The 14,830-nt window shown below is 31.8% G+C and overlaps 1 protein-coding gene across 1 annotated transcript in view; it reads left to right on the forward strand.

Moving 5' to 3' along the window:
* LOC134727751 (ankyrin-1-like) overlaps positions 1-14,830 on the forward strand; it is a 619,083-nt gene that overhangs the window by 20,629 nt on the left and 583,624 nt on the right. Inside the window, exon 7 of the mRNA XM_063592138.1 lies at positions 10,343-10,444. Within this exon, the coding sequence (XP_063448208.1) occupies positions 10,343-10,444 (102 nt within the window). The remainder of the gene's footprint in view (positions 1-10,342; positions 10,445-14,830) is intronic.

The following is a 14,830-nucleotide window of genomic DNA, read 5'->3' on the forward strand; positions in this document are numbered from 1 at the left end:
GGAATGGTAATTTTGAGATATAAAATGAAGTAGCAATGTAAGCAAGCTAACATTCCGTCATTTTGTATTTGGTAGAAAGTTGATTAATTGGCAATTTTACCGCACCGCCTTATTTCATTATGGTTGAAATTTTCTCCAGAAGAACAAAAGTATTAGGACTTAAACAAATATGTACTAGGACACTGAAATGTTACTGTGATAATTATACTTTCCTTTTTAGGGAACCGTCGTTTAGTAAACTGACTACATGCAAATTAGAATTAAAAAGCTACTCGTCCAATTAGCATTAGTCACAATTTGCTTGGTGTATTTGGTTTTGATGTAGTTAAATGTCCAACAGTAGCTATCTTATAAATTGCATATCCCATATCTCTATTCATCATTCTAACAACAGACTGGTGTACAAATAACATGTTACATATAAATATATTTTATTTTATTAGTACTTGTACTTTTTATAAATAAAGTCTCATGTAACCCCATTTCCATAATTAGCAAGCGGTAACGTATATATTTCTTTTTGTCTAAACGTTCGTAAAATTGTCGATTTCTTTGAAAAAATTAGAGGCAATGATTTAAATTTTAACAACTAAAGTTTCAAGTGACGGGTGTAAATTGTAGGATTGATTGTTGGTTGCTTAACATCCAGTGGCAAATATTGCATGCATGTTCAGGACGAGAACAAGTTAACACTAACTTGAATACAATACTAGGTAGGTTTTGTAATAGAGCCGATCCGGGAAGATGTTTGAGAAAAATTTGGACTGACACTGGATAATGAGGGTATATTATGAGCAATATGCCTCTCATGGCCTAAAAAGGAAACTATGTTAATGCTCTCTCAGTCGTTTTGTGTCCGAACTTGTACATGTTCATCATTTCCAACTCAAATCGCACACAAAAAAACTACACTACCAGCGAGTTCCCATGCAAGCGGAAATTAACACGAATAGAAAATCTAAATGATTTCAAGATCTAGCTATTTCAGTCTCTTTCTGTTATTTGAATACTAATACGTCATTCGTTTGCTTGTAAATTTCAAGAATTTTTGTGTAACGGAACCAGTCTTACTTAGTGACTAAAGCCAGTCCCAACTATTAGCTTGCGTTTATGGACGCAAGTGGATACTTGGGACTGGCTTTATTTAGACTCTAACGAGACCTGATTTTTTTATTATTTGTTTTCCGAATAAAGTTTCTTTGTATTTTCAGCCTACGGTAACCTTCTCAGGCCTGATTCCGATGTAACTGTATGTCCTGTGTATAGACTTGGTCTAGCTAGCACTTTATTTTTAAAATGTTTCCGAAACTATAACGGATTAATGAGACTGTTTACATTTGGAACACATAGAATGTTATTCAGCAAAATGACCAAGTTAAACCACATTTTTACATTGAATTTCCATACTAACAAACTATTTTCTGTTTGAGTTTCAAAGTCTGCTTGTATTGTACTTTTTCGCCTTATTCTATCCGTATTCTCATCCAAATAAATTTCCTTTTTCCATTTTGCCCGAGCGGTGATTTTGACGACCATTTTAACACGAATTAATAGTTGTACGGATTCCCGTTTTTTTACACATCATCCCAAGTTTCGATAGATACATATAAGATTTCTATTTTCCAAAGAAATAATTCATGGGGATACGGCATGCATCATGAAAAATATGTATTGCAAAATAAACTAAGAATGAAATAAAGTGATAAAACTCAGTCTGTTTTGCATAAGAACATATAGATAAATCGTGCAGATGCTTAAATATTAAAAAAAGCAGAATATAAATTAAAAGTATATAGTAATTAATTTTTAAAGGTTAAAAATGAGCAGAAGAATTGCTGAAACACGACAAAGCAACCTATGTCAAAAAGTTAACCGTTACGTATTGCATAAAATCTTTCGACACTCTGCATCTAGAAAAAGTTACCATAAACATGTCAATTCTAATATGACGTCCTTATTACGCTTTGTTAACAAAGCGGTGTTCTAATGAGCACAAAAAATATGTTTGACACATGCGCATGTACTTTTTTTATTAACATTATTTCCATCGATATCCTTTAAAATATTTACATTTAAGCAGCTAACATAAACTTTTATTATATATTTTTATCAAACAACATATATTTACCTTGCTCGTAGTTTTTAAACTTATCAAATATGAAATGCAATAAACAGACTCCGGAGGAAACGGGAACAGCAAAACAGTCTTACGGTATTTTCGTACGCTTTGACCTATAAATATATTGCATTTGTCATGTTAGAATCGAAATAATTCCTTCATGTCATGCTCTATGCTCATGTTAACATGGGTAGGCATTATATTTGACCACATTTTACACCTCGCTTACGCTCAGTGTAAAATATAGACAAATATAATGCCTACCCATGTTAACATGAGCATAGAGCATGACATGAAGGAATAATTTCTTAAATAGTTTCCAAAAATATTTTTGTTTATTATTTAATCACTTTGTGATTGCAGAACCTGCTGCATTGGCTTGTATGTGTGAACGTTATTCGATAACGTCAGGAACGATAACTCGTGGCGTAATGTCATAAGTCGTGTCAACTTACTGTCAAGACAGACGCTTTTATAGAAAATAAAGGAATATAGAGTAAACGTACACGGGACCAGTAATCGCACACAAAGTCAATGCTTAACAAAAATACAAATATTCCTGTTCATCAGTTAAAAACCTATGTGAATTCAGTTTTGTATCCTTCATTGAACTTTTGATGTCGTCCCTTACCAGAACAACAAAAAGACACTAGCTAAGAGTACTTAAGTTACTGACAGCTATAGTTCACACTCTTACGTTTGAAGTCTTCCTGTCCATCATCCCGCAATCGTTATTTTTGAAGATCATATAAGTGAATGAATAATTCGATTTTCTGCCTCAGGACCTGCACATATATGAAATACTTAACACTGAACATTGAACCTGGTTGTAATTTGCAATTTTTATTTGTAATTTTTCCTCACTAGGTAGGTGAAATTATGTATATAACATTAAATGTATTGTAAATTGCGAAAATGCATTACGAGCATATTCTATAATTTTAAGTTTGAATTGTAAAGAGTTTAATTTTTTTCAAATATTGAATACGCAACAAAATCTCTGTAATTTTACCCATGTATTATTTATGTTTATGTTAAAGGCGTTTGATTGGATATTAGTTAAAGGTAGGCGTGGTTTTCGGTAACTTTCCTCCAATCAACTGGCCTATTCGACAAACATGTGTGCGCTGATGCGTGCAAACTGGCTATTGTAACGGCACATGTCTTACATCAGAATATATCGTGCGTGACCAATGTTTATTTCTTGTCATGTGAGCAAATTATCAGATATACAAGTTCTAAAGGTTACATTTTGAATTTGCTTTTTGAAAGATTATTTTCGGCATCGATGTAAAGTGTTTAAGAAAAACAAGACTTTAAATGAAGGATGCATATTACCAGAGAATATAATCTGGGACTATGCCAGATATAATACATGTATTTTATGGCTCGGATATTAACAATAAAATGTTCTGAAAAAAATTAAGCGTCCGATAAACTGAATTATCTGATAAAGTTATCTCGATCACTGTCGACAAAATATTATTGCATGGATGGTAAACTGCTGATTTTTATTTCTAGACATGGTTTGTGACTTTTATAAGTATAGACAACTTTATCATGTATATGCATTCTGGTTTACGTTTACAAAGAACACACTATACATTTTTCTGAAATATCAATCCTTTTTGGACAGACTTGCTTTTTCCTTGTATTTGTAAAAAATATAAGACGTTTCATTTTATTTGAATACTTCAAAAAATGCTTCAAAATACTATAGGCCTGTATTGTTGTTATTTTTTTAGGGTCAATGACTCCCCCCCCCCCTCCAAAAAAAATTAGTAAAATGATTGTATATTTAATTTGAATAATTGTTTTAAAACGTAATAGAAATAAAGGTCAGCCAAACCCAAATTCAGCAATAAGGAGTGTCATTCACCGGGTTTAATTTCTTTTACCGGTTTTGAACTTCTTGTTTTGTTCAATAAATAATAGTAATCTTCTTATCTTGTTCAATAAAAAATAGTAAAATTTACTTTCCATATACATGTTTGACTTCCTAAATAACAATAGGAAATAAAATTTGTCACAATTTCGCTTTTGTCGTCTGCTCAAGTTAGTTTAATTTGGTATTGTAATATGCACAGGAGATACTTGTCACTGAACGTTGAACAAACAGTAACTATCCACCAATCCATCAGTGATTGCGATACTTCTGTTACATACCCGTCATTTTGTCACATGTTTGGTACTATTATTTGAACAAAGTTCGTGTTGTAAGCCGAATTTGTCCTACATTGTAATTGTTCTTGTCAAGTAATACATTCCTTGAACTGGTTTAAATGTTAAACTAAATCCTATGAAATCAATTTGGTGCATTGGTTTTTTGAAACACAATTTTGTTAATTTGAGCGTGTCAACACCTGGTCTAGTAGTGATTTCGGTTTGTATGACCATACAGCATATTTATATTAGTATAACAGTAAGTTATTGTTTCATTTTACATGTTTACCATTGAGTTAAGTATGCCAATTGATATTTTATCGTATGTTTTTCTATGCTGTGATGTTATGCTATTGTTTCAGAAAAAGGGAGAAGGTTTGGATCCATTAAAACGTTTAATCCCGCTGCAAATGTTTGCACCTGTCCTAAGTCAGGAATCTGATGTACAGTAGTTGTCGTTTGTTTATGTAATATATACGTGTTTCTCGTTTCTCGTTTTGTTTATATAAATTAGACCGTTGGTTTTCCCGTTTGAATGGTTTTACACTAGTAATGTTTGGGCCCTTTATAGCTTGTTGTTCGGTGTGAGCCAAGGCTCCGTGTTGAAGGCCGTACTTTAACCTATAATGGTTTACTTTTTAAATTTTTATTTGGATGGAGAGTTGTCTCATTGGCACTCACACCACATCTTACTATATCCATTGATAACATCAAATAAAATGTGTTGCAGGTTGAACTAAACCATAAAGGAAGGATCTAAAATTTAAATTATGTATGTTTAAACTATTATGAAAACGGAGTGGGGGTATTGCACGATAGCCTCCGAAGTAGTATGATACTTTGATTTCAAATAGACTACAGTTAAAAAGTTACATTTACTACCAATCCATGCACAATAGTAAGATGTATGTTCCTGAGCGTATTATTGACAAAGAAAAGGGTTGTGGTGTACTTTTGAACTAAGTATGGTAGAATGGTTGCCATACGCCTTCATATTACAGAAACCACCAGCGTACACTACAGCATAATTACGATTTCAGTTGTTATAGTTCACACACAAATAAATTGGGCTAGTTTAATCTCCTGCATGGTTTATTCCATTGGCAATCATATTCAAGAAAATTCATATTCTGTATGAAGCTTGATTGAGACGTAGATTCACACAGATACCTATCTTAGTTATCTTTTCTTCATTTACATAAATGAATGTCGGGAATTCGGAATATGGCAGTTGTACATGAATCCTCAGTTTATATTTATTTTGAAGCATTATCGACCTAATACGACTTTCTCTTTAAAATTTACTTTGCACTAAATATCTAGTAAATGACTTTACATGGGAATAACTTGGGGTGTACTCATGTATACTAGTATGTAATAATAATAAAAAGAAACCAACAGCACTATTTGACGAAGACGAAATTAAGGATTGAATTTTAACGTCCAGTGACATATATTACAATGATGTCGAAACAGAACTTGAAATTGTCAATAGGTATTCCGTCGCTTTTCCAAAGAATTCACGCTTAGTTGCGATTTCACGTGCTATTTTACAACTTCGGGTTGGCATTATAGTTATATTTGTACAAAATAACTAACAATAAAAAAAAGTGTGATGATTTCTTTAACTGTTCTTGAACGTTCTAGTTTTAATATAAATCTGTGATTTTTCTATATTCGTACTTTCGACGAAGCAAAGCAAGTTCGATCTAGACCTGGACAATTTGATGCATTTAGCAATATTCAATCGTTGTACAAATTTATTGTAGAACATGTAGAAAATCCGTCTTTTTCGGATAAAAAAATCTATTTTGTTAACTCGGATCGAAAACTTACAATATAGTTTATCCTATTGAAACATGAACGCGGACTACATTGAGAACTCCTTGGATTGAAAGATTGCAAATCTACTGACCAATGAAATGCTTTAGATTTAGAACGCAGACCTCAACGAGAACACCTAGATCGATAACACACTGTAATCTTTAGTCCGTCGAACAGATAGCGATAATTCCAGACTTCTTCTTCTTCTTTTTCTTTTAGTTCAAATAAGGTCACAATATAGAAGAATACAAAGTCATACTGCCAAGGAATTGCATGTATATTAGGAATTGTATATTGACAATCCATTGATGCTGCTGTACATCCCTGATTGACAAAGATTTAATAAAATTGAATTATTCATAAAAATGTGTATTACAATTTAAGTGTTTCTATATTAAGATTGTGATTAAAAATATGCATTTTATGTACTTGTTTTGGTTTGGATTTGTTTATTCAAAGCTCGCGAGAACAGCTGATCTCTTAAGGCCGTAACAGTGGTGGTAGATATTCACAGATTTTTTTTACATAAAAACACACTATTACATATACATGTGACAATAATAATGTGTCTGTCTTTTAAACCAATTAAGACTTGGTGTGTATATGTCTCCGCTGATAATAATTCTATGTTAGATAAACATAATTATTTGGAATTAAAAGTTGTATAGTTACAATAAGTACATTTTCAAAATCATTTATTTATTTAGGCTTGATGAAGATCTACATGATTTAACGAATAAATGCAAGAAGATGTGGTGTACTTGCCAATGAATTAGATCACCGTACAGCCTTCAACAACGAGCAAAAACCTAACCGCATAAACGTTTATATCATTTCCCAAAATTACAAATATGAATTCAAACAAGAAAACAAGAAAACTATCGGCCTGATTGATGTAAAACACTTATAGAAAAATATATACAAAAACGACAACCACTGGTCACAGAAAAGAGGGGATTCAAACCATATGTCCCAATCGAAAAATAATTTCGTCAAACAAACGGAAGTTCTTATCTACAGAACAAAACCTGGATCCCCCATTGTACAGTCTCCTGGCTAGTATACCTGTAGGATAGTCAAAGATAATGGCGTTAAACAAATATTTTCTTTATTTATGTTTTTATTCCATTCAGAACTTCAATTTATCGATTGATTAATAAAAAAACGAAGCAATTATTTTAGTTAATCTACCAGTAATTAAATGTCAGTACGATCTTTCTGATAAGATTGTAAGGCCTATATATTGCTATTTGGCTGTGAAATTTGGAGATTTAGTTTTATTGATGCATTAGAAAGTTAAACTTGAAAAAAATCAACCCTAGCTTTATGGTTTATGGAGAGCTAGGCGCTTATCCTATGAGTTTCATTTCATCCTCAAATGTCCACGTTTTCAAGGTTTTAGAACAATTTATATTAAGCTATTTTATTGGGAAAAAACGTCGATGTACAAATTAATTAAACTGATGAGTACTAATAATGTAAAAGAATTGAGTAACTTAGGTAAATTTACATTTAGATCTTTTAAGCTTAGATCCGAAATGTTAAAATAATGTTTGTTTATTCTACAACACCTTCTGCTGTCACATAGTCTGTGTTTATGTATGTATTATATGTATTATTGATGTTGATATAGTTGTATACCTATAGTTTATATAGACTTTGGTAATAAAGATATATACTTTCGATTGGTTGATTTGTATAAAAAATATCTTGAAAAAATATGGATTTTAAAATATTTGGTTAAATCAGAGTAACTATAGTTTTAATCCAAAAGGGTTAAAGTTGAGCATTAAACAGAGATTATTTTATCATTTTCAGCAGACTTGGAAATCAGAAATGGAATATTCTCCAAAAGTATTATGTTTAAAACTGTTTAAAGAAAACTTTGAATTTGAAGAATATTTAGACGTATTACGTTATAAAGATAAGATAACGTTATGAAGGTTTAGAACTGAAAATCATCGGTTACCTATAGAAACCGGTAGATGGCATAGAATTATGAGACAGGAAAGGTACTATGTACTTTGTAACTCTCAAGAGATTGGTTGATATATTTCACTATATTCTAAACTGCACAGCTCTAACAGAAAGTAGAAGACCTTTTCTTAAACCTAACCATGTTTCGAAATTGGGCACTTTATTTATTTAAAAAAATATTGTGTTTTGAAAATGTTGTGTAAATTAATTTGAATCATATATAAATAAAAGTATGTTCTCAAGTCTGATCACCAATCGCTCATTCTTGTTGCTCGTTTCAAGTTGTGCAAATTGTCATACGCAAAACTCTGTATGTTAATATTGTATGTAAAAATATCTTTCTTTTTACCGTTAACTTGGTTTTATAAGAAATAAAGAATCTAAATTAAATAATACAATTAATTTTATTTAGTTTTTTGGATTAAATTACCTTAAATTAAAGGATGTGAAAAGGTATATAATTGTAACTTTTTCAAAGTTCAAGTTGATCAATTATTGATTTAAGTGAATAATTCAAATTTATTTTCTCGAGGAATAAATCAAATCAGGAACATATATATTGTCAGGTATACTGTTTCCAAATTGAATAGTATACAAATCATAGTAATAATTATTCATCAGCGAAAAGGATAGTATTTGTATTGTGTTTGAAGAATCGTAAAAGTGTTTTATTTTCTAAATTCTATTTATTTACTCGAACATCGTAGAGTTTAAAATTCTTTTTTTTACCATATTGGACTTCCTATTGTGTATTGAATTGAAACACGAACGCGGACCTCGATGAGAACACCTGGATTGAAAGTGTTCAAATGTTCCGACCAATGAAATTAATTTTACTATCTAACGCGAACCTCAACGAAAGCACCTAGATGAAATATTGTGTATTGAATTGAAAAATGAACGCGGACCTCGATGAGAACACCTGGATTGAAAGTTTGCAAAAGTTCCGACCAATGACATTCATTTTGATATGTAACGCGAACTTCAATGAAAGCACCTAGATGAAATATTTTATTTGTACGACAATTAGTTTTATTTAGACATTACCCCTTAAATATAGTTAATAAAAAATATATCAAATCAACAGTGCATGATTGTTTCTTTTCCATTCTTGTTTATTTTAATAATGTTGATGTTGATTTTAATTTTGTTGGTAGACTTATATTATATGACCTGAACGTAAATATACGTTTTTTATTAAATGCATTAGACGTAAGAGAATGTCGACTTAGAACAAGTCAAGGTCGTAAAACTTAAATCAACCAACCCATCGTTATCGCAGACTAAAATTGATCTCAAATAAACAGAATATATGTTCATTTATAGCAGCAAGACTTGTTGTAAGTCACGGTGCATGACAGCACAATAATCCCTTTACAGATCGGAACCACAATTCACAATTTTCGTAGTGTGTACTTTTCCACAATTAACGCCCGTTTCGCGTCAGTGACCGATATTACAATTTGACACGGTTTTAAAAGTTTATTGAGCTGTTCCTTCATTTACAATGTTGTTTGCAAGACTCAACAAATGTCAACATTATCTTCATTAATTTTATTATTTAACACATCGTTGTTTTTATTACAAGCTATTTCATATATCAATATGCAGCTAGGGAATATTTGTTGTTGACCGAAACTATAAGATACATCGATTTAAACTATGTGAAAAATAAATAATTTTTGTAAGTTACTTTAATTTCCGTGTCTATATTTAATTAACGAGTACACTATAGTAAGACAGAAAATGAGAAACGGAAATATACAGGAATACAGGAATACCTAAAGTTTCGTAAGACATTGCAATGGACCATACGTTACTTACTTGACGGAGACCTCTTTGTAAAAATCTGACCTTAATTATACCAACTGTTATAATATGAGTTTGATACAACTTACCATGATATTGTTCGTGTATTTGTATGTTGGAGTAGGCAGCTTCTTTCAATGATAATGGTTATTCCATGGCGACTAGTTTTGTTGGTGGTGGAAGCTAGAGTAAACAGACGGAACAATCGACATTTTTTATAACTTGCAATCTTTGTGAATTTAAAAGGAATTTGTTTTTTTTACACACGTTATACATTTAATCCATAAGTACAATTCCATAAAAAAATGCGATTGATAAACATCATTTTGCAGTTCTTTAATTTCGAATTTGTGGCCAGTGTTATTTTGTTTTTGACTATAATCATGCGTATGACAAAGTGTTTTTAAACTTATGTATAATAATACGAGCATTACAAACTTTTCATTTCAGAATGGGTATACTCCCTTGCACAGAGCTGTCAAAGGTGGATTCATCAACATAGTTAAATTGTTATTAGAAAGAGCAGATATAGATCCAAATAAAACTGACAAGGTACGAGATTACGCTCTTTACAGGATTGTCAAACTTTGTCAAATAAAATATACAGATCCCAAAAAAATAATACGGTATGAATATATTGATCGAGTAGTAAAATTGCTAAATCGTTTGAGACATCAAATAAAAGGAAAAAAAAATGATATTTAAATTACACATATCCTGATACATATTGAAAAAAAAGTAAATGTGATATTATTGCACATGAAAAAACTTTCAACTACGTTACAAATGACGTAGATATAAGCAGCTTTTTATGTTTCTTTTATATAAATGTGACTGCTTTAACTAAATCTGGTCTTATTTCGATTGCCTTTATTGTAACCCCTTTCTTCATATCTGCCCGTAATGATACTAACTACTAACTTGTATGCTGTCCGTACGAATTACCATAATAGTGTTGTGTATTTGTTTGTTGAGTTTGACGCCACGTACAGTAATGGCCATACACAGGGGACCATATTATTATTGGTGGAAGATGGGAAAATAAACACAAAGGACAATTGCACTTCTATAAAATATGCAAAGTGTGTCATGTAAATAAGATTTGAATACACATCACCATGCACAATATTAGGTACACAAGTAATTAACTTAAACCACTTATAACGAAATTACGGAAAATTATGAGATTCATTGCCGTCTCGAAATGTTTGCAAATGACTTGAATTCTACTCTTATCATTTGTATGAATTGTTTTATTAACTTTCAGACGATGCTATGAACAGCGCAGTTTTTGATATTGTCCAGTTTTTTTTTTCGAGAGCAACAGTAAAACCGTTTTTTTTTTAAACAGAGGGTTCGGGTATTTTAATGAAAATTTGAATAAGAAAAAAAAACATTCTAGACTCTTTCTAGTATATAACTGTCCTTAAGTGAAAAATAATGGCATATACTCACAATGCATCATCAAAAAATATTATAAAAGTTACACACTAAGAGATAGGTGTGTCTGGTCAAGAAACCCTAACGGACGTATCCCCAAAGTGTATAACTGTCTAACACCCGATGTTAAACCCTTTATTTGTTTATTTTGTATATTAAATGAGAAAGAATGGACAGCATTTTTATTAACAGTATCAGATCCTGATTAATAATAATTTGTATTGTTCTTAAATGGAGTCCTACTATTTACCTTACTATGACATCTTCATACAAAATTTGACAATTGAGTCGATGTAACAAGAGTCAAAGGTGACATTTTGCATATTCCCGTTTAATCCATGTGCTAATATGGAGCAGCAGGTCATGGTTGGCTGTATCGTGCATTCTTATTATCAAACAATGCATCATGTTCATGGTATGCAGTTGTCAATATGGACGGGTATAAGACGGAAGACATTTTGATTCATTCGTTGGATTTGACAGAAAGACCTGACGATAATGCAATATTTATTATCCAAGGCACTTACATGTATCAGTTTAATTAAGGTACTCATACATGTATTTTACATATACCGGCTTTAAAAAAAGCCTCCAAGTTTCTTCTCAACAGTTTACAAACATTCATTGTCGAACATACTGAGGCATATATGAGTTTGGATTAAAAATACGACGACCGGATACGCTTAGCATACAAAAATATATGTTGCATATGTAGGAATTCACCTTGTTGGGCAATCCAAGGGGATGGAGGTCCTAGAGCTGGAATCCCCCTTTTTAATGATCAATGTTTTTGAATGGAAACATATGACTGGAACCCCCTTTTTATCTTGGGTTGACTACCCCTTTTTTAACTGACTGGATCCGCCACGTGGTGCCCTTATTAGTCTTTAACGAACTAAACTTTATATTTATTTTATCATTAAGACTTAGTCCGAATAAAATCTAAATGTTTTGAATGTATAATTTAGATAAAAGTTTTCTACTTGTATGTTCTTTAAAACATTGCAATATTGGATTAGAATTAAAACTACAAGCAAAGGAGTATTTGAATAGTTTTTTTGCTAATTTGAATTGCCTGAAATATATCTTATGAAACAGTTTGTAGTGAATATTATGAGTTAACTCTCATATTCATGTTAAACACCAATTTCTATTTTTCTGAAAAAAATGAACTGTTTTATGTATGTAGAAGCAGGGGTTTCAAGACCTTGTGGTCAAAATCTAGACAGCAGTGAGGAATCAGAAAAATGCTATGTGATAAAACATATTCTACTAAAGGAGACCTTTCCTCCTACCGAATCCCCCCACGAACACATAAAAATCATTCAATTCATGCTACTTTTGCTTTTTACTGATAACAATATTTGTTTGGGGAACCCCCGATTTAAAAAAAAAGTTGCAAGAAACCTACTAGACAGCAGTGAGGAATCAGAAAAATGCTATGTGATAAAACATATTCTACTAAAGGAGACCTTTCCTCCTTATAACCAATCCCCCCACAAACACATAAAAATCCTTGAATGAAATATTAAAAAAAAACCACACACACCTAACCCGCTCCATTTATATTCCCATTGACAATAAAATTAAAATTAAATCCCATAAATGATTAACAATGACATTATTAGTTCATCAGCTTAGCACACTATATGTATGGATGTCTCAATCCGAATTATCTATGATAATTACATCACGAATATATGTTAGACTCAGATCGGCGTCCAGTTTCTAATCGACGTTCGTTCCTAAAATCGACGTCCAAATCTGATGTCACATTCTCAAATCGACGTCCAATATTTTGTTCTTCTAACCGACGTCCAATTTGATGTCATGTATTGCCAAAACGACGTCCGATTGATTGTGTAGTCATCTCAAATCAATGTCAAATATCAATAAATGATTAATTACTGGACTTACACTTATACATGTTCATGTTTTGTAGGGTTCTTATGCCAACTTAATTTTCAAGTATTTATACATACTTCCCTCAGAGATTTTTTAAACCCGAAATAGTATAACATGTATATTAATGTTTATCTTCGTAAAATATTAATCCAATCGATCTACATTGTAGTGTGTCATTCATATTTATATATTAAAAAAATACATGCATCATGCTAATCAGTGTTAGTCAATGAGAAAACAACCCAACGACCAAAAAAAAAACCAAACGACATCTTGAGAGCATTTTTCAGTCTGCAACAATAGACAATATATAGATATGGGTTCAAATCATTGTTGAAAGCCGTACGGTTGCCTATAATTTCTCACATTCACTTTATTTGAACTCTTGTGAATAGTTGTCCTGTCCTATTGGAAATCATATCACATCTCCTAATCTTAATGTAGTTTAAATCTCCAAAATTACACAACTTGTTGACATACTAGTAGGTAATGCATTAAAAAATATATTTTTATATCTGTGACACATAATATGTTTAAAAGTGTCAACTGGTTTTTATAGCTCGTTCTTATGTTGTACTGTTACATCACAATTCTAACTGGTTAGAAAGAGGGGTTGAAACATGCTAACATGTTCAACCCCGTAAAATTATAAATGTATGTGCTCGCCACATTGTAAGTGCCTGTTCCAAGTCAGAAGAATGTAATTTAGTGGTTGTCATTTTTGTTTTTCGTGCATTATTTTGTACATCAACTATGTCGTTATTTTCTCGTCTGAATTGTTTTACATTTGTCACTTTGAGGCTTCTTATAGCTGACTTTACGGTATGGGCGTTTTTCCTTTTCGAAGGCCGAACGGTGGTCTATATCATTTGATCTCTTGTGAAGAGTTGTCTCATAAGCAATGATACCACTTCTTTGTTTTAAAAAAAAAAATCAGCTGATATCGGTTCAGTTGGATTTTGTATTCTGTGTCCAAAACGGACGTAGATTAGACAAGCTAAAAAAATGAACGTCAATTAGAGAAGTAAAAAAATGGACGTCGTTCAGTGAAACCAAAAATTAGACGTCGATTGAATAAGCATAACATTGGCCGTCAATTTGAGGTTATTTTTTTGTGATGCATGATTTGGACGGCGGTTTGAGGGTCGGACGTCGTAGAGACCAGACGTGAATCTGGGTCTTACATATATACTCTGCATGTAACTTATAAGATATGACAAACAGCAATATATACAAATGAACGATACTTCTATATAACAACATATAAGTGTTAATACACAACTATCAAACTGACGAATGCATTTGTTTCAATCCTTGAAAAGTACTTTAGGTGGTTGTTAAGAATTGCAATCGCCGTTGTTGTGACGTTAGCTATTCAGGGTTCCAATGCAAGTATCTTTGCAGGTAGACGTTCTCATTTCTAAGCCTTGATTTATGTCCGATACAATCACTCTACGATATTGGTGCCGTAACCAGGATAATGTAGTAAAATATATGTTGTCATGGTAACTGTTACATGTCTTCTCATATACTTCTCTTAATTTCTTGTTCCATGTTTCCTTCTCATCTATTCGCTCAATTCCGAGTGTTTCT

Source organism: Mytilus trossulus, chromosome 8 (assembly GCF_036588685.1).
Source record: "Mytilus trossulus isolate FHL-02 chromosome 8, PNRI_Mtr1.1.1.hap1, whole genome shotgun sequence".
Taxonomy (NCBI): domain Eukaryota; kingdom Metazoa; phylum Mollusca; class Bivalvia; order Mytilida; family Mytilidae; genus Mytilus; species Mytilus trossulus.